Source organism: Mobula birostris, chromosome 7 (assembly GCF_030028105.1).
Source record: "Mobula birostris isolate sMobBir1 chromosome 7, sMobBir1.hap1, whole genome shotgun sequence".
Lineage (NCBI taxonomy): Eukaryota > Metazoa > Chordata > Chondrichthyes > Myliobatiformes > Myliobatidae > Mobula > Mobula birostris.
The window spans coordinates 112,896,732-112,918,645 of record NC_092376.1 but is presented as its reverse complement, the minus strand read 5'-3'; the positions used below and the strand labels follow the sequence as shown (position 1 = coordinate 112,918,645).

The 21,914-nt window shown below is 42.3% G+C and overlaps 1 protein-coding gene across 1 annotated transcript; it reads left to right on the top strand.

Moving 5' to 3' along the window:
• The first annotated feature begins 860 nt into the window (after nt 1–860).
• LOC140200793 (actin-1-like) lies at nt 861–1,979 on the top strand. Its single transcript, XM_072264399.1, has one exon. The coding sequence runs from the start codon at nt 861–863 to the stop codon at nt 1,977–1,979; it is 1,119 nt and encodes a 372-aa protein (XP_072120500.1).
• The last annotated feature ends 19,935 nt before the right edge of the window (nt 1,980–21,914 follow it).

Genomic DNA, 21,914 nt, shown 5'->3' with positions numbered 1-21,914 from the left:
ACAGGACCTCAACCTTGTTGTGGTTTGGAGGCTTGCGTGCTTTAGTGACCCTGAGAGCTATGTTGTCTGGAGTCAGGGCTTTATGCTTTCGCTCGTGGAGGGTCACCCAGGCCAAACAGGTCGAAGGATAGAGGACAGACTAAGAGTGGTCCATCAGTCCTCCAGCTTCAGGGGTTCAGCTCAGGGCTAACAACCCTGACTGGTAAAACATAATGTTACAAAAACAGCAATGAAGAATCCTTCTACACCTGAATGCGATGGTATTCCTGAGTCTCCACCCAGGACTTGCATGACTGACAGTAATGAAAACTGAAAGGAAGCTACTGAGATGACGAAGGAAGCTCTGAACACCACCAGAGATGGAGGACCTTCATTGCTGCCCTAAATGCCAGTGGCATAACTGGCAGTGAAAAAAATATTTAGTTCATAAATAGTAGTTAATAAATAAACTTAAAATATTCTTGTTAGAATTTCAGTGGTGGGTAGGCAATAGTGGTTTCATAAATTCAGGTTAAATGGTTGTGGTTTTCTATTTGGATATGCTAACATGTTAATTTATTCATGTCATTCAAGTTGCGGTATTAGCTTATAAATTAGATAGCTACTAGATAATAAAGCAAATGACTCACTTCCCTGATCACCTAGCTGTCCATTGTGACATAACTGTGGTGTCATAATCTGACTGTTTACCCTCATCCCTGCCTCAGCAGTGACTGCACTGATGATAGCAGCCCATGCAGAAGAAACAAATATTAGTTGAAAAGCACACCCCCTCCCCAAAGTTGGAAGAAATTCAAAATCAACAGGAGTGCTCTCTCAAAGTATTTGCTCAACATTGTGTCATTAGTAACAAAATCAAGATGATGGCTAATCCTGCTGTGATCATAGACAACGGATCTGGGCTCTGTAAATCTGGGATCGTTGGTGAGTGCATTCCTACATCAGTCATACCATCTGTCGTGGGCTGCCCCAAAGCTACAAAGGGAAAACATAATGCTAGTCTAAAAGACTGTTATGTTGGAAAAGCAGCCCAAGCCAGAAGAGAAGTCTTGAGTTTAACATATCCAATCGAACGTGGCATAGTAACCTCTTGGGAGGAAATGGAGATGATCTGGAGATACATCTTTGGCTTTGAACTGCGTGTGAAATCCAAAGAGAGGCCTGTTTTGCTGACTGCTGCCCCTTTGACCTCTTTCTTAGACAGAGAAAGGATGACTGAAGTCATGTTTGAAGACTTCTCCGTGCCAGGGATGTTTGTGGCTATCCCAGCTACGTTAGCACTCTACTCATCAGGCCGTACCCAAGGAGTGGTCTTGGACAGTGGACATGGAATAACTGATGCCGTCCCTATTTACGAAGGGTATTACCTTCCCGATGCTGTACGTAGGCTTCATCTAGCAGGAAATGATATTACCGCTAGTCTTCGGCAATTCATGATGGAGAATGGCTGCTCTTTTGCTGAAAAGATGGAAACAGATGTTATCCAGGATATCAAGGAAAAATTGTGCTATGTTTCCCTTGATTTCAAAGTGGAGAGCAATAAACCAGCAGAAGAAATGCAACACGAGTACAGATTGCCAGATGGCACACAGATTATGGTCTCAGACGAGCTCGCCAGAGCACCAGAGTTGCTTTTTACACATGAGAACACAGAATTAAAAGATACTGGAGTTCACACACTGTTATTAAACAGTATTGCAAAATGTAATGGAAAACTGCAGGAAGAACTATACAACAACATATTGCTATCTGGTGGCTCAGCCCTCTTCCCAGGAATGGAGGAACGACTACTCAAGGAAATCAAACTTCATGCACCTCCTGGAGTACCAGTCCAAGTCATCACCCCACCAGAAAGAAAGTATTCTGCTTGGGTGGGAGCCTCAATCTTAACAAGTTTGTCATCCTTTAAACATATGTGGATTACCCTCAATGATTACAATGACTTTGGGCCATCTATAGTGAACAAGAGATGTTTTTAAACGGAAGGAACTATGTATCCGGATGTTAGACCAGAGTGATCCATGTTTTAAATGTATGTGATTAGAGATGCTAGTTCATAGCTTACAATGTCTGAAATGTAGCTCAAATCAACAAAGGATTTGGAATTAATATTTCTTACCAGATATTCCAATTTAATTGTATTTCTTGAAATCATTGATTTGTACAAATGGAGCAAATTGTGTGTTGGACAAACAGCTGATGTGAACAAGTGCTATGTCTAGTAGACCATTGTAAAATGAACTAACAAACTTGTTTTGACCTTTTTTTTGTAGTCAAGTGCATGGCCATAATCACACTGGTTCTCTGGTTTGTAACTTCTCATTTAGCTGATTTCCTGCTTCCCCCCCCCCTAGTTAATCTTCCCTCTCTGCTATAGACCTTCCTTATTGTGCTTGGACAAATAACAAGGGGGAAGGGGTTTCCATTGTGATGTAAAGAAACGAGAAAGAGAGAGAGAGAGAGAGAGAGAGAGAGGGGAGAGCGAAAGAGAGTGAACTGAATATTACAGGTTAAAATTATTGTGAACATATCATTTTAGAATGGAGCAGAATTTTTATGATTTAGAACAAAGTGAACTTAATAGTTCAGAATTGTGAGAAGTTCTGACCATGAAAGAAAAGCTGTGCAACAGTTGGAAGAGTCTGACACATGCAGTATTTATTACAATTAGTAACAGAAAGTGTAAAGAATTGCTTTATGCAGTAATATATCTTGATTTGAAAAGGCTGCTGGAAACACATTCAACAGTAACTTTAAAAGAGAATTATACATACACTTGAAAAGGAAGAGTCTATATAGAAAGGGGAGGGATGTGGGACTAACTGAACAATCCTTATATATGACAGCACAGACGCGATGGTCTGATTAAGCTGATTCTGTGCCACATTATCCTATGAAACTTTCTGATTCTCAAACCCATGCAGATTAAGCTTTCTTACATTATTGCATAAGTGATGAGCCATATATAGTCATGCATATTTCAGTGGACTTATAAATTAACTCGCGCTTTCCCATATAAAACAAATCAGGTACCAAGCTGTCTCCAGCTGGAATCATATGAAGTCCTGGCTGAACATTATTCAGAATGACTTAAAGGCAGAATGATTACTATAAACATGAGATCAAATGCAGATGCTGGAAATCCAAAGCAACACACACAAAATGCTAGTGGAACTCTGCAGGTCAGACAGCATCTATGGGCATGAATAAACAGTCGAGGTTTTGGGCCAATACCCTTCTTCAGGACTGGAAAAGGAAAGGGGAAGATGCCAGAGTAAAAAAATGAGGGGAGGGAAGGAGGATGGCTAGAAGGTGAAGGGTGAAGCCAGGTGGGTGGAAAGGTCAAGAACTGAAGAAGAAGGAATCTGATAGGAAGGAGAGTGGACAAAGGGAGAAAGGGAAAGAGGAGGCCACCCAGGTGGACCTGATAGACAGGTGAGAAGAGGTAAGATGCCGGAGTGGTGAATAGAAGAAGGGGGGAGGGGGAGGGAATTTTTTTTTACCAGAAGGAGCAATCAATATTCATGCCATCAGGCTAACGAGACAGAATATGAAGTGTTTCCCCTCCTTTCTGAGGGTGGCCTCGTCATGGCACAAGAGGAGGCCATGGATCGACGCGTCAGAACGGGAACGGGAATGGGAATTAAACCGTTTAGCCACCGGGAAGTTCCGCTTTTGGCGGATGGAGCAGTGGTCCTTGACGAAGCGGTCCACCAGTTTACGACCGGTCTCACTGGTTTAGAGGAGGCCACATTGGGAGCATTGAGACGTTCCCAGCAGATTTTCAGGTGGAGCGTTGCCTCACCTGGAAGGACTGTTTGGGGACCTGAATGGAGGTGAGGGAGGAGGTGAATGGGCAGGTGTAGCACTTTGCAGGGATAAGTGCTGGGAGAGAGATTAGTGGGGAGGGATGAGTGGACAACAGAGGGAGTGATCCCTGTGGAAAGCAGAGAGATAAAGATACGTTTGGTGGTAGGATCCCTTTGGAGATGGTGGAAGTTGCAGAGGATGATGTGTTGGATACAGAGGTTCATAGGGTGGTAGGTGAGGACAAGAGGAGCTCCATCACTCTTAACAAGGCAGAAAGATGTACTTAGCGTGGATGTCCAGGAAATAGAGAAGATGTGGGTGTGGGCAGCATCAATGATGGAGGAAGGGCTTTGAAGGAGGAGGACATTTTTGATGTCTAGGAACGGAAAACCACTTCCTGGGAACAGATGTGGTGGAGATGAAGGAACTGAGAAAAGGGATTAATATTTTTACAGGAGACAGGGTGGGAAGAGGTGTAGTCAAGATAACCGTGGGAATCGGTAGGTTTATAAAAGATGTTGGTCAACAGTTGTCTCCAGTTTTTAACAACTTTATTGAAGAATTGCTTAGCAGAGTAGGGTAATATATTCAACTGTGCATTCATAAGTGAACAATAACTTATTTTTGAAACACTTTTGGTTCAGAATAATAAAACCATCATTATAATTGGAGTTTTCACTAGAAGTGTTAAGTCTTTGCTTCCAGGTGGCTATATCTCTGCTAGCTTCTTCAATTCCATAATAAACAGAAGAGCCATTCTGAAAGTTTTTGAACCAAAATAAACTTTATTCATAATAAAATTATCAGAATTATCTGTGCAAAGCCTTTTCATTCCTGCATTCATAGACAATGTGTTTAGTGTTAAATTATATTATTTAAACCAATAGCACAGTTGTTGGTCACTCACGTGACCCCATGGCATGGTACACCTCGACAATAATTGAGAGGCTTCCTCACCCAACATGGTCTCTTCCCTGTCCAGTAGTGGAAGACCCCTATTCTGTGGTCCTCCCCCAATGAGCCCTTGCAGAGATTGCATCAAACTTTACCACAACCTCACCTTGGCAGGAGTACATTCCTCTACTGGCATCGCAACCTTCAGATTCAGGTAGATCTTCATTTACTTGTCACATGTACATTGATACATACAGCGTTGTTTGCACTAACAACCAACAAAACTTAAGGATGTGCTGGGGGCCAGTCCACAAGCATCGTCACACATTCCGCCACCAACATAGCACGCCCACGATGTTCAACTGAACAGGGGAGGGAATGACAGAACAACAGCAACAAAACAACAGTGAAGCAAGCCCTTTCCACCCTAATGTCAGAATCAGGTAGGTGTCGTGAAATTTGTTAACTTAGCAGCAGCAGTTCAATGCAATACATGAGGATTGGTATGTGTTCCCCTGTCTTACCCTCCCTGCTCCACAATCAGCTCTTTTGTCTTACTGACGTTGAGTGCCAGGTTGTTGCTGTGACACCACTCCACTAGTTGGCACATCTCGCTCCTGTACGCCCTCTGGTCGCCATCTGAGATTCTACCAACAATGGCTGTATCATCAGCAAATTTATAGATGGTATTCGAGCTATGCCTAGTTACACAGTCATGGGTATAGAGAGAGTAGAGCAGTGGGCTAAGCACACACCCCTGAGGTGCACCTGTGTTGATTGTCAGTGAGGAGGAGATTGTGGTCTTCCAGTTAGGAAGTCTAGGATCCAATTGTAGAGGGAGGTACCGAGGCCCAGGTTCTGTAACTTCTCAATCAGGATTGTGGGAATGATGGTATTAAATGCTGAGCTGCAGTCGATGAACAGCATCCTGACATAGGTGTTTGTGTTGTTCTGGTGGTCTAAAGCTGTGTGAAGAGACGTTGAGATTGCATCTGCTGTTGACCTGTTGTGGCGATAGGCAAATTGCAATGGATCCAGGTCCTTGCTGAGGCAGGAGTTCAGTCTAGTCATGACCAACCTCTCAAAGCACCTTATCACTGCAATAATGTGAGTGCTACTGAGCCATAGTCATTAAGGCAGCCCACATTAGTCTTCTTAGGCACTGGTATAATTGTTGCCTTTTTGAAGGAAGTGGGAACTTCTGCCTGTAGCAGTGAGAGGTTGAAAATATCCTTGAATACTCCTGCCAGTTGTTTGACACAGGTTTTCAGAGTCTTACCAAGTACTCCATTGGGACCTTCTGCCTTGCAAGGGTTCACTGTCTTTAAAGACAGCCTAACATCGGCCTCTGAGACAGAGATCACAGGGTCATCAGGTGCAGCAGGGATCTTCACAGCTGCAGTTGTCTTCTCCCTTTCAAAGTGGGCATAGGCGTTGAGTTCATCTGGTAGTGAAGCATCGCTTCCATTCATGCTTTTGGGTTTCACTTTGTAGGAAGTAAAGTCTTTGCTCTTGAAATAGTACTCCACTTTCTGGTAAAGACCTGGGTTACCAGACTTGAATGCCACAGATCCAGCTTTCAGCAGACAACATACCTCCTGGTTCATCCACGGCTTTTGGTTTGGGAATGCACGGTAGGACCTTGTAGGCACAGACTCACCCACACAGGTTTTAATGAAGTAAGTAACAACGGCAGCATACTTATCCAGGTTAGAAGATGAATCCCTGAATATGATCCAGTCCGCCGATTCAAAGCAGTCTGTCGGCACTCCTGTGCTTCTCTTGTCCAAACCTTCTTGGTCCTCACTACTGGTGCTGCAGTCTTCAGTCTCTTCATATACTCAGGGAGTAGAAGTACAGCCAGGTGATCAAACTTTCTGAAGTTAGGGCATAGAATAGCATGGTAGGCATTCTTGATGGTGGTGTAGCAATGGTCCAGTGTGTTGTTTCCTCTGGTATTGCAAGTGATCTGTTGATAGTAATTGCTTAGTGATTTTTTTCAGACTGGCCCGGTTAAAATCCCCCAAAATGATGGTGAAGACATTAGGGTGTGCTGTCTCGTGCATGTTGATCCCATTGCTCAGATCATCTAAAGCCTGATTGACATTGGCCTGAGGTGGAATGTATACCGCTACCAAAATGATCCCGGAAATCTCCCACGGTAGGTAAAAAGGATGGCACTTAACTGCTAGATATTCCAGGTCTGGTGAGCAGAATTGGGACAGCACTGATATTTTTGTGCACCAAGAAGAGTTGATCATGAGGTATACTCCTCCACCTCTGCTTTTGAGAGACTCTACAGATCTCTCCTGACAGTGTATAGTAAACCCATTGATCTGAAACTGTGCTGGCAGACTAGCAAGTTTCAGGCAGACCAAAGGGAGTCTTTCACCAAATTGATGATCTTCTCACAACACTTGATATCCATCTCTGAGTGTGTCCCTGGGAACAGCCCATGGATCAGAGAGTTCTATGGTACGCAGCTGCTTGAGATGAACCACCACACAGGCTCTTGCATCCTTCTCCACAGCCCACAAAGAGGTGAGTGACTGTCTTGTCTTGGGAGCTGCATGTTGTGGGAGTGATGTTCCGGGCACGCAGGAAGGATCAGACAGGGAGGACCACCTCACCACCTGTCAAGCAAGATCCTGGTGCCTGTTGGTGAGATCTGGTGATGCAGCATTTTGCCAGGTGATTTGGATAGTCTTCTCAGGGAACCACCCTAATGTGTTCATCAAGTCCTTCTGCTGCAATATCTGCAGGAGAGTCTGTGATAACCACTGCCTGATGGACTTGGTCTGGAAGAGCGTTTCCATGAAGGACAGGCCAGTGCACTAATGCCCAGCTGCCTGCAGCGATGTGTGGCAATGGGTCCAGACCCATCCTTCGCAACACTGGACACAGACAGAATCTCAGCACAAAGTGCCATTTGGTACCCACGTACATAGGTTCCAGAGACATTTTCTAGTTATTACAGCTGGAGTAATCTCTGATTTTTTTTTTAACAAGAACTTCCTTATTGTTAATTAGGTGCAGTATGTTATCCCAAATCCAAGTCATCCTCTTTTATTTTATATGGGTGCTATTATAACTCAACCCAAAAATAATAGGTTCCCCACAGACTTCGTTACAATCATGATATTGAGGAATCTAGGCACAGCAACATCTGAACAACCTTAAGTATGTAGGATTTATTGTGGTCACCCGTGAAATGTAAAGTTAACTCTACAAAACCAGCTGGTTAAGTTACCAGAGGGTAACAATTATTGCATAAATGGATACTTCTTTTAGACGACTGAATAGTGATCTGTGCCATTGAAGTTACTAAGTATATAAAGCATTGAAAACTGAGAATAAAACATGCTCGAATTGTCATGAGGATTTTGCCACAATGAGGATTTTTAATATATCTCAAATATATTAGCTACTGTGAAAACATGAAAAAAAATATTTATTTATATGTCTCATACTCTCACATCTTAAGGACGTAATAAAACAATTCAAAATAATTGTTTCTTTTACTGTACAGTTACTATTGTCACTTAATATTTCACAAGCCATCAAATGAATTGTGTGAAGAGGAAATGGTATTAGAGTTTAGAACAATTTTAATTTCAAGTTGATATCAAACCCTACCTTATTTACAGAAACAACAGGAATTCTGCAGATGCTGGAAATTCAAGCAACACACATCAACGTTGCTGGTGAACACATCAGGCCAGGCGGCATCTCTAGGAAGAGGTGCAGTCGACATTTCAGGCCGAGACCCTTCGTCAGGACTCATTTACAGAAAGTCAGAATATTTTGATGTGCTGACTGAGGCTGCACCTAACAAGTTTTGATCTACTGCCTTTGCTAATTCAGAATACAGTAAAACATATTCCGAATGAGTTGAAGGTAAAGAGATCAGGATATTGAGTGAAGAGTGGCTGTTATGAGTAAACTGAGTTCCTAGACCTTACAGATGTTGTCCTATCATTCAGCTTTGGTCATGGTGATGTTTTCTCATCATGGCCTTTGAAAATTTTTTTGCCTCTAAATGTTAAAGCTCACAGGGTGTATTATATTATTTACTAGTCTGGTTCCTACTTAGCCTTTACTCTAACTGAAGATGGCGCTGTTGCAAACACTCTATCAGTAAGTAAATTAAAACTTGATTAAAACCACTTGAGATCGAATCACTTGGAGATTATTGTTTCAAGAAAAATAACTCTTTATTGCATACCTGACAGCATGAAATCTAATAACATTGATGCCCTGGGCGAGGCTTGAGTTAAAGGCAATAGAAAAAAATGCATCAAAGGACTGATTCTCATCTGAACAAACCAGAAGATGCTTGGCTGTAAATGAAGTATAAATGGATTCCAACCCTGCCTGCAAATGTAAATCAAAAGGAGATATTTTAATTGTGATTAATTTATAGGAAGTAGCCAACCCTATTAAAAAAAAACTAAGCATCCCCTTAGCTGAACTACCTGAAAGTATAAAAGACTAGGAAGTTGAAAATGAAGCAATTAAGAAAGGAAGGTCAGAGAGTTATGCTGCTATAGGGCAAGATCAGCATTTTTTTAAATTGGAAGAAACACATTCGGAAGCAGAGTTAATTACAGCTGGAGTGGAAAAATCAATGAGATCAAAAGTGCCACTCCAAGATTGATTGTGGTAGAAGTGGACCCAATTAAATAAAAGCATCTGTATCTGAAAACTGCAAGAGAACCACAAAGAACTGACACACTGTATGTCCTTTTTTGGAATGGGGGGGGAATCAACGTGGGTGGTGTACGTGCTCCCTCACATCCAACCTAGTCCGTGTGCAAAGTGCAAACAATGCAATTGCAGCATGAGGAACTTAAAACCCACACAAACAAAATGCAGAGTTCCTCCAGCATTCTGTGTGTGCTGCTTTGATTTCCAACATCTACGGACTCTCTTGTGTTCAGAGTTAAAACCAGATGTGCCCTAATCATTTAAATGTTCTCACAGACTTCCTCTATCAAGCTTTTTGTGAAGACTGTTGCTGGCTAGAGACCAATTAGTAATATTACACAATCCTTAAAGAAGTACAGCCGTTAAAGTAGAAATTATTGCTGGCAACTCTAATTACATATATGAGACTGCTTCCTTTTCTGAAAAAGCAACAACTAAATTGAAATTTGCAGTCCTGATAAAGTGTCTCAGCTTGAAACTTTGACTGTATACTCCTCTCTATATATGCTGCCTGACCTGTTTTGTTCCTCCAGCATATTGTGTGTGTTACCCAACTGAAATGATACATTTTACAGATTCAATACAGCTACCTGTTTGGCCCTTGATGTGACTTCTCAACAGCGTGGTCCCGTCTTTAGGCTCGCCTGCAATATAGAACACAGAATGTAGACCATAGAAATCTACAGCACACAATACTGTGCTGACCATGTAACCTACTCTAGAACCTGCCTAGAGTTTCCCCACCGCATAGCCCTCTATTTTTCTAAGCTCCATGTACTTATCTAAGAGTCTCTTAAAAGACCCTATTGTATCCAGCTCTACCAAAGTCATTGGCAGCACATTCCACGCACCCACCACTCTCTGTGTGAAAAACTTATCCCTGACATCTCCTCAGTACCTATTCCAAGCACCTTAAAACTATGCCCCTCATGTTAGCCATTTCAGCCCTGGGGAAAAAGTCTCTGGCTGTCCACACGATCAATGCCCCTCATCATCACATACACCTCTATCAGGTCACCTCTCATCCTCCGTCGCTCCAAGGAGAAAAGGCCAAGTTCACTCAACCTATTCTCATAAGGCATGCTCCCCAATCCAGGCAACAAGACAATATGACAAATCAACCCTTCTTGACCAGTGATGCACTTTATAGTCTTCCATATGGTGCTCCTGGGTATCATGGAGTAAGTGGCTAACCTGGACTTTGTGGAAACTATTGCCAACTTTCACTTGATAATTTGCAGCCTCCGCTATCTCTCCAGTAACCCATTTGGGAGATGCCAGTGTCTGAAGTTAGTCAGCCTGAACCACATCTTCTAGTTTTCACTGTCCCCATTCCTGCTTGTCCTCTTTTGGTCCTGTGCTGAGACCTCTGTAGTGGAGTTTAAACAATGATTGTTGACTGTGAGAAGCAATCAGCCGGCACAGAATTCAAAATGAAACAACCTTCAGGATTTGGGGAGTTCCATGATAAAGACCCTTGAGTTAAATCAGTAAAGGATCCTGTCAAATTTGAGGATTCACAGCCCAGAGGGAGCTTTATCAGAAAAGTCATCCACATTGATCTGCCAGAACAAATGTTGTGCTGTTTAAAAACTGCAAACACAAGGAAATCTGCAGATGCTGGAATTTCAAGCAACACACATAAAAATTGCTGGTAACCTGATAAAGGGTCTCGGCCCGAAACGTTGACTGTACCTCTTCCTGGATGCTGTCTCGCCTGCTACGTTCACCAGCAATTTTTGTAAATGTTGTGCTGCTGTTGATTTGTTAGTGAGGTAATCCATTGGGCCCAAATCTCTGGTTGGTTGGGTTAGGGTTAGAAAGGGAAGAAGAGTGTGGTGACCTGCCTCAATGACTATCGGCCAATTGCACTTACATCCACAGTGATGAAGTGTTTTGAGAGGCTGGTGATGAAACTTATCAGCTCCTGCCTGGAGGCAACTTGGATCTGCTCCAATTTGCCTACTGGAGCAACAAGTCCACAGCCAATGCCTTCTCATTGGCTCTTCACTCAATGCTGGAACATCTAGACAGGATGTTGGTTATCAACACACCTCCGCATTAAAATCCATCATCACCTCAAAATAATCAATAAGCTCCAAGACCTTGTCTTCAGTATATTCTTGTGCAATTGGATACTGGATTTATTCACTTTTAGGCCCTAATCAGTTCAGATTGACGACAACATCTCACCCACGATCTCTATCAACTTTGGTGCACTAGAATGCTGTGATTTGCCCCCTGCTCTACTCACTTTACACCTATGACTGTGTGGCTAAGCTCAACTCCAATGCCATATTCAAATTCACCAATGACACCACTGTTATGGGCCAAATCAAAGGTGGTGATGAATCAGGCGGATTGAAAATTTGGTTGAGTGGTGTCACAACAGCAACCTCCCACTCAATGTCAATAAGACCAAGGAACTAATAGTAGACTGCAGTAGAGGGAAACTAGAGGTCCATGAGCTAGTCTTCATTGGAGGGGGTTAAGAAGTTCAAATTCCTCAGTGATACTATTTCAAAAGATCTATGCTGGACTCAGCATGCAAATGCAATTGTGAATAAGGCACAGCAGTGCTTCTCCTTCCTTAAAAGTCTGTGGAGATTCTGCATGACATCTAAAACCTTGACAAACTTCTGTAAATGTGCAGTGGAGAGTGTGCTGACTGGCTGCATCACAACCTGGTTTGGGAACACCAATGCCTTTGAATGGAAAATCCTACAAAAGGTAGTGGATTCAGCCCAGAACATCACGAGTAAAGCCCTCCTAACCATTGAGCACATCTACATCAAAAGCTCCCATAGGAAATCAGCGTCCATCATCAGAGATCCCCACCACCCAGGCTGCTGCCATCAGGGAGAAGGTACAAGAGCCTCAGGACTCACACCACCAGGTTCAAGAACAGTTACTACCCTCAACCATCAGGCTCTTGAATAAAAGGAGATAACCATACCCACTTGCCCCATCATCGAAATGTTCCCACAACCAATGTCCTCACTTTAAGGACTCCTTATTTCATTATTTCAGGTTCTTGTTATTTATTGTTATTGATTTACATTTGCATTTGCACAGTTTCTTGTCTTCTGCACTCTGGCTGATCTTTCATTGATCCTGTTATAGTTACTATTAGGTCATAGAAAACTTCTTCTTCTTCTACTATTTCCAGCTGTTTAGATGCATTTAGGCATATTATAGCTCTCCGCAGGATGTATAATTAATTATAGAACTTCAAGGAATTCAACTTCTCGAATACAACCTAGTCTCACGTATAAACTGAATAATAGACTCTTCAATCAGATGTTGATTCTCTTGATGGCCAGACAAAAATTTAATAGAAAACCAAAATACGTTTAAGCCAGATAGCCTCTTGAACAACATGCTTCTTTCAATTTTGTATCGATTACAGCTCAGCAAAACATGCTGGACTGTCTCTGGACCACCACAGTCACATAATCCAGTAGCATGTTTTCCTATTATCTTTAAATAATAGTTTAGCCCACAATGCCCCAACCTAAGTCTTGTAAATTTCACCATATCTCTACGACTTAAAAGGTAACAGTCTGAGACCTTTTTAACTAATGGGTGACTAGAAAAATAATGCCTGCCCCTTAATTCATTTTTCCAATCCTCCTGCCACTTCTTCTCTATACCTTTTTTAATCCTACTTCTCAATTCTGCTCTGCCTAGGGGAACTCTAATTTCTACTTGCCTGCTCTGTAAGGAAGACTTTGCCATGCCATCCACAATTTCATTTTCCTCCACCCCAGCATGCCCAGGTATCCATGAAAATCTAACTGCACGACCCATCTTCCCTACTCTAAACAGCACTAAGAGAATCTCAGTAACTATGTCAGGACGAGCTTTTGATTTACTCCCTTTTATGGCCTCTAAGGCAGCAGCAGAATCCGAACAGATAACCCTACTTGGTCGAGAGTCTTCTATCCACCATAAGGCCCAGAGAATTGCTAATAATTCTGTTGCAAAGACAGAAACACCATCTGAAACCCGGTGACCAATCTTAACTCCCAGTTGAGACACATACATCCCAAATCCTGCCCTACTGCTCTCTGGGTCCACTGAGCCATCAGTAAAAATCTTCAGATAAGATCCCCATTTACTATTTAAATATTTATTTGTGATCAACGCTGATGAAAAATAGAAAACTTATGTCATATTAGCTATCATCTCCCTTCTCTTTCCCTCCTTGCTTAAATAGCGAGAATGTAGTTTTCAAATCATTAGTAACTGTAATTCCTAATGACAAGAACTGCATAGGTCATAGAAAACTACAGCACAGAAATATAGATTTGTTGAGTATGTCCACAGGAATATGAATCTCAGGGTTGTATGTGGTGACATATATGTACTTTGGTAATAAAATTTGCTTTGAACTTTGAAATTTGTCATAAGTCAGAGTCTTTCTGGAGAAAGAAGATGAGGAATAGAGTTAAATGTGAGGGCAGGGGAGGGAGAAACATAAGGTCCTGCTGAAGGGTCTTGACCCAAAATGTCGACTGTACTCTTTTCCATAGATGTTGCCCGGCCTGCTGAGTTCCTCCAGTATTTTGTGTGTGTTACCTGGTAAATAGTGGCTTGAATGGTTCCATCAGATGGTAAGTTGTGTAGCGTACAGTTTATAAAAACAGTGAAACCTGCCCCCATGGAGCCCTGCAGATCATCTCCAGAGCCATTCTGCAAGCACGAGCACATTTTGACCATTCACAATCTCAGCAGAGAGAACACTACCTCGCATGTCCCTGTCAATTTCAGGGGTCATCTCCTCCGTGAAAGCCTTTGTGTAAAATGAAAATAACCTGAAGACTGGAACATTGCTTAATGAAAGTTGCTCATGACAGAAGTCTTGTGAAGTGGATAGCAATGTGGCAGAGCAGGATATGCAAACCCTGCACTATATTGCATGGCGGCGCGACGCAGTTCGCAGCGGCCACTCTGGTGATGATGATATCTGTTATCTGTCAAGTAGGGTGCCGTGCACAATCCTGATTTGATGGAGACAGACGTGAGATCACGGAGGAACATCTGGAGAAACTTCTGAAATGCCTGCTTCGCTGCCGCTGCTACTGTGTGATCCAGAATCTCCGGAGAGGAAGGCCCCGACTCCTCGGCTTTGCTTGTTGCTCGGCGGCCAGGGCGGGGTCGAAGCGCTCGGCAGAGATGGTGCTCGGTTCTCGGTGTCGGAGGGCTGGTCGGAGGCTCGAAGTTTTTGGACGGACTCAGAGTCTGCTGCGGTCGGGTGCTTCCAATGGTGCTGCATCAACAAGTTTACGGCGCTTGGAGGTTCATGGCAGAGAGAGTTCCTCCCTTCTACCATCTGCGTGAGATGATGGGGCTATTGGGACTTTGAGACTTTTTTTAACCATGCCCATGGTCTGCTCTTTATCAAATTACAGTATTGCTTTGCACCGTTGTAACTATATGTTATAATTATGTGGTTTTGTCAGTTTTAGTCTTGGTTTGTCCTGTGTTTCTGTGATATCATTCTGGAGGAACATTGTATCATTTTTTAATGCATGCATTTCTAAATGACAATAAACAAGGACTGACTGTCCTCATAATCTAAAAAAAAACTAAATGATTTAATATCGCAGATTCAGAATCAAGTATAATATCACTGACATATGTCATGAAATAGTTGTTTTGCATACAGTGCAATACATGCTATAAATTACAATAATATATATAAATTAAATTAATTAGTAGTGCTTTAAAAGAGTAAAAATAGTGAGGTAGTGTTCATGGTTTGGTTCAATGTCCATTCAGAAACCTGATGATGGAGGGGAAGAGGCTGTTCTTAAAACACTGAAGTGTGTGTCTTTAAGCTCCTGTACCTTCTCTCAAGAAAGGAACATGTCCTGGGTGATGGGGGTCCTTAATGATGGATGCTTCTCTTCTGAAGCACCACCCTTTGAAGATGTTCTCAATGGAGTGCCCACGGTGGATCTGGCTGAGTTTACAACCCGCTACAGCTTTTTCCGATCCTGTGCAGTGGCCCTTCCATACCAGATGGCGATGCAGCCAGTTAGAATGCTCTCCACAGTATGCCTGTAGAAATTTGTTAGTCATTGGTAACATGCCAAATCTCCTCAAACTCCTAATGAAATGTAGCTGCCGACATGCCTTCTCCGTATCTCTTGGCCACGGACTATTTCAGCTCATGTTAAAAGCGTCCATCCATTTCACAATGAAATAAAAGTCTTTTAGAAAATTTCAGGGAGTAAAACCTAAGGATGCAGTTGTCTGACATCCCAAAAATTCTATATTTAGGCTATCCCCAAGCAACTGTACGTTTGCAACTGTAAGAGGACAAATTTCTCATACCTGTCACAACAGGTACACTGGGAAATTTGCAGCTAGAAATGAAAAGCTGAGTGCATGGGACTGAGTGTAGGGAGAGTTGAAAGGAAATGAGAGTAGAAAGGCAGCTGCAAGAGCTGGCAAGGGTTTAGCATAATATTGTGGTGCTGGTGCATCTGTGCCCCTCTAGATCACAGTAACTGAAGTCATTTTCTTTCCTGTAAGCTGGTATTCATTGGTCTAGCTCAGCTGTTGTTAAGAACAGCGTAACCATGTGGAAATCGCTGTTAGCGTACTGACAGATGGCACCCTTTCGATCATTCTGATCATGCCATCCAGACAATAATTACTGACTCCGTTTCCTTTTATTCAAATGTAAATTATTTTTTTGGAAACACTTACCAGTACAATACTAGCACAGCTCCACGCACTTCTGAGCTTCACAATATCTCATTATCCTTCTCTCCACATGGAGCAGTATAATTAATTTGCTTCAGTTACATCACTTGCGTTTTTTTTTGGAGATAAACGGTTCCAATTAACCATGCTCCTGAAACTCCAATTCCAAACTGCAGCTGCCTCCAGAATGATGTCTGCTCCACATCAGGAGCTGAACCTTCAGGGCCCCCTCACTATCTGTATGTTGTGGGTGCTGTTCACAAATGGAAGTCCTAGTGTACCTTTTCAAGAATGAATTATTGAGGTTCAGTGGCATTAGATCTGGCTTTGAATTGAGCTTTAACATGTGCTGTCAGGTGTCTTTTCAAAATAATGGATGGTCTTCCACAGTTCTTTTCTGCTTTTGATGTTGCTGCCAATGACTGAGTTAACAATGGCGTGAATGAGCAGTGGATTAGTTAACGGGGGAAGAACCAGACGTGGAAACAGGCAATCTTCATGATGGCATGATATGTGGTTCAAAACTCCCATTTGGGTCAAATACATTGCATGCAGTTAGATTAGCTTCAAGCTGATGCCAGGGAAATGAGTGGAGACATGGCTATGGAATGGCAGATTATAAAAGAGTCAAATTAACGGGGACAGAGCAAAGATCCAGAGCTGAAAGCAAGGTCAGAATGAGAACAGAAATGATGGCCCAACAGACTCAAGAGAATGATCCTGCTTCTATATTGTCTCTGCTTGAGCCTGGAATGAAGGAACAAAGCTTCAGTTTTCCCAATATTTATCCATAGGAAATTTCTGCTTGTGATAAGATGATAAGACCATAAGACAGACTGTAAAAGGAGAATCAGGCCATTTGGCCTAAGGAGTCTGCTCCACCATTTCATCCTGGCTGATCCAATTTTCCTCTCAGCCCCAATCTCCTGCCTTCTCCCCGTATCCCTTCATACTCTGACCAGTCAAAAATCTATCAGCCTCTGCCATAATTATACAGAAAGACTTGGCCTCCACAGCTGCATGTGGCGAAGAATTCCACAGACTCACCACTCCCTGACTAAAACAATTCCTCCCCATCTCTGTTCTGAAAGGATGCCCCTCTATTCTGAGGCTGTGTCCTCTAGTTTTAGACTCTCCCATCACAGGAAACATCCTCTCCACATCCACACAATCAAGTCCTTTCACTATTTGATAGGTTTCAATGAGGTCACCTCTCATTCTTCTGAAGTCTAGTGAATACAGTCCAGTTTAGTAACCCTTCTTTGAACGCTCTCCAGTTTCAGCACATCCTTTCTAAGATAAGGAGCCCAAAATCCCAATATTCCAATTGAAGCCTCACCGGTGCTTTATAAAGTCTTAACATTACATCCTTGTTTTTATATTCTAGTCCTCTTGAAAAAAATGCTAATATTGCATTTGCCTTCCTCACCATAGACTCAACCTGCAAATTAACCTTTAGGGAATTCTGCACAAGGACTCTCAAGTCCCTTTGCACCTCAGATTTTTGTATTTTCTGCCCATTTTGAAAATAGTCAACCCTTTCATTTCTTTTTCCAAAGTGCATCCCTTAGACTTCCTGACACTGTCTTCCATCTGCTATTTCTTTGCCCATTCTCCTAATCTGTCTAAGTCCTTCTGTATCCTCTCTACTTATTCATAACTACCTGCCCTTCCACCTTTCTTTATATTGTCTGCAAACTTTGCAACAAAGCCATCAATTCCATCATCCAAATTATTGACATATAAAGCAAAAAGAATCTGTCCCAATGCAGACCCCTGTGGAACACCACTCGTCACCGGCAGCCAGCCGGAAAAGTCTCCCTTTATTCACATGCTTTGCCTCTTGCCAATCAGCTACTGCCTTATCCATGTTAGAATCTTCTCTGGGCTTTCATGGGCTCCTAGCTTGTTAAGCAGCCTCATGTGTGGCATCTTGTCAAAAGCCTTCTGAAAATCCAAGTACACAACATCAACTGATTCACTGTTGTCTATCCTGCTTGTTATTTATTCAAAGAATTCCAACAGATTTGTCAGGCAAGATTTTCCCTTGAGTAAGCCATGCTGAGTACAGCCTATTTTAACATGTGCCTCCAAGTACCCTAAGACCTCATACTTAATAATCAATTCCAATATCTTCCCAACCACTGAGGTCAGCCTAACTGACCATACCTTCTTACCTTCTTCCTTCTTGAAGAGTGGAGTGACATTTGCAATTTTCCAGTCTTCCAGAACCCTTCCGGAATCTAGTGATTCTTGAAAGATCATACTAATGCCTCCATGATCTTTTCAGCCACTTCTTTCAGAACCCTGGGGTATACACCATCTGGTTCAGGTGACCTATCTACCTTCAGACCCTTAAGTTTCCCAAGAACCTACTCTGTAGTAATGGTAACTTTACACACTTCATGACCCCTGACACCTAGAACTTCTACCACACTGCTAGTGTCTTCCACAGTGAAGATTGATGCAAAATACTTATTAATTTGTCCGCCATTTCATTCTCCCCGATCACTACCTTTCCAGCATCAATTTTCAGCAGTCCGATATTGACTCTTACATCTCACTTACACTTCATATATCTGAAGAAACTTTTGGTATCTTCTTTAATATTATTGGCTAGCTTGCTTTTGTATTCTATCTTTATCTTTTTAATGACTTTTTGTTGCCTTCTGTTGGTTTTTAAAAGCTTCTTAATCCTCTAACTTCTCACTAACTTTTGCTCTATTTCTGCCCTCTCTTTAGCTTTTATGTTGGCTTTGACTTCTGCTTAGCCATGGTTGTGTCATCTTTGCTTTAGAATACTTCTTCCACTTTGGGATGTATATATCCTATGCCTTCCAAATTGCTTCCAGAAATTCCAGCCTTTGCTACTCTACCATTATCCCTGCCAGTGTCCTTTTCCAATTCATTCTGGCCTACTTCTCCCTCATGCCTCTGTAATTCCCTTTACTTCACTGTAATAATAATAAGAACATAAAAACATCAGAAATAGGAACAGGCCATCTGGCCCATCAAGCCTGCTCCCCCATTCAATAATATCATGGCTAATCTGGCCATAGACTCATCTCCACCTTCCTGCCTTTTCCCCATAACCCTTAATTACCCGACTATGCAAAAATCTATCCAACCTTCTCTTAAATATAGTTACTGAGGTAGCCTCCACTGCTTCATTGGACAGAGAATTTCACAGATTCATCACTCTCTGGGAAAAGTAGTTCCTCCTCATCGCCCTCTTAAATCTACTCCCCTGAACCTTGAGACTATGTCCCCTAGTTCTAGTCTCACCTACCAGTGGAAACAACTTTCCTGCCTCTATCTTATCTATCTCTTTCATAATTTTATGTTTCTAATACATCTGACTTCTCTTTCTCAAATTTCAGTGTGAATTTGATCATATTATGATCACTGTCCCCTGAGGGTTTTTTTACCTTAAGCTCTCTAATCAACTCTGGTTTATTGCACAACACCCAATCCAGAATAGCTGATTCTCTAGTGGGCTCAATCACAAGCTGCTCCAAAAATTCATCTCATAGGCATTCTAGAAATTCCCTCTCCTTGAATCCAGCATCAACCTGATTTGCCCAATCTACCTGCATATTGAAGTCCCCTGTGACTATTGTAACATTGCTCTTTTGGCATGTATTTTCTGTCTCCCATTGTAACCTGTAGCCACATCCTTACTACTGTTTGAGGGTCTGTATACAACTCCCATCAGGGTCTTTTTACCCTTGCAGTTCCTTAGCTCTATCCACAATGATTCAACACCTTCCGACCCTATGTCACCTCTTTCTAATGATTTGATTCCATTTTTTACCAACAGAGCAATATCACCCCCTCTGCCTTCCTGCCTGTCCTTTCGATACAATGTTGGACGTTAAGCTCCCAGCTATAATCTTCTTTCAGCCATGATTCAGTGATGCCCACAACATCATACCTGGCAATCTGTAACTGTGTTGCAAGTTCACCTACCTTATTCTGTATGCTGCACGCATTCACCCATTTGGATTTTGTCCTCCTTTTATGTTGCAACTCGTTCTGTTGACTGCAGTTTTGCTCTGTCAACAAACTGTTTGCAAACCAGCTACCTCAACTTCAGCAGTATTATCCGCCTTTCCTACGATACTTCTTGCAATGAAGTATATGAGGCTCCGTGCGTTAGTTGCACCATGCTCAACCTTTTGATTCCAAACTTTGTCTGAGATCTTACTAAAATCTGCCTCCTCAACCTCTTCTCTAACCGTTCTGGCACACCAGTTCCCATCCCCCTGCAACTCTAGTTTAAACCCCGCTGTGCAGCACTAGCAAACCTTCCCACTAGGATATTAGTTCCCCTCCACATGTCTCATCAGTCATAATGAGAGATAAATCGTCTGAAAACACACAGGCAGTGGCGGGGGGGGGGGGGGCGCGGTGTTCAGGAGGTGTGTTCATTAAATAGATCTGGAGCTTACGTGAGAAATGTGAAAGACTCTCCAGAGAGATGACCAAAGACCAGTATTATGCAAAAAACTTAAATCCTTTGGCGATCAAGGAAGAGATGCCATCATCAGTATCTCTGTGTCTGCGGCACAACAGGTAAAAACTGATGCTTGAGCCTTCTGTGCATTGTGCAAAGAATTTTTTAATATTGTCTTCATTCTTCAATGTAACTTCCTGATTCTTTCATCATCTTTAAGAATTTTCTGGTGTCAATACTTCAGCTTGTATTAAGTTTCAATGGGATTGGATTTTGTCAAAATTAGCCAGTCAGGTTGATTGGTAAAGCAGTAGTTTGAAGATTTGTCATAACCAAGCTAAGTACTAAGAAACTGGAAGTGGAGGCAACAGGAACGAGTTCATGGGGTTCACTGCCAAAAGTGGTGCCTGGCAGCTGGAACTCCTTCCATTGCTTGGTGCAGCTAACATGAGACAGAGCATATTGTTGAACTCTTTGAGGAACGACATTCCCCAAAGAAAGAGCAGGCATTTGTACAGCAGCTCATTGTCCCTTCAGGTTTGCAAAGTGATTTGCTTTCTATGAATAGCATGGGGAATTTACCATTTACGTGAGCCTGTGGACAGGAGATGAAACTACTCAATTACTCTAAGAACTGTTACAGAGATGTTGAGAAAGCCAACTGATCCTCTTGAAATTGGCGCACTTAAATTTTTTATACTCACTAGAAGTAGACAGAGAGGCTTTCTAGAAAGGTTTCACCTTTGATCACATTGCAACATCTCTGTCATTACCAAAATATGGTAACAAACATCACCCCATCTCCTTCCTCTCCATCTGCCATCACCCACACATTTCTCTCACTGGTTCCCTTCCTCACCTCCTTCCCTTTGTCAACTGTCTTCTGCAATCAGACTCCATCTTCTGCAGACCTTTGCACTTCCACCTATCACCTGCCAGTTTGTTACATCATTCCCACTCTCTTCCCTCTTTCACTATTCTCACTCTTTTCACACAGATCCACCTCCCCACCCCTTCCTCCCTTCACCTTTTTATATCAACCATCTCTACTCTTTCTTTCCAGTCCTGATGAAGGGTACCAACACAAAATATCAACTGTCCATTTTCCTGGGACCGCACACCTTCGTTTACTTGGGTTGAGGAAACAATTGCTTGGTATTGGTCCTACCAATTCCTCTCACAATGAGAATATCTCTCACTTTTCTTAACTCTAGTCAATATGGATAAATCTTCCTTAACTTTTCCTCTCTAAAAAAAAACTGTTCCATTCAGGAGCAAATCCAAAGAATTTACATTGCACTGATTAAGATTAAGATAGGAGCCGTTAGGT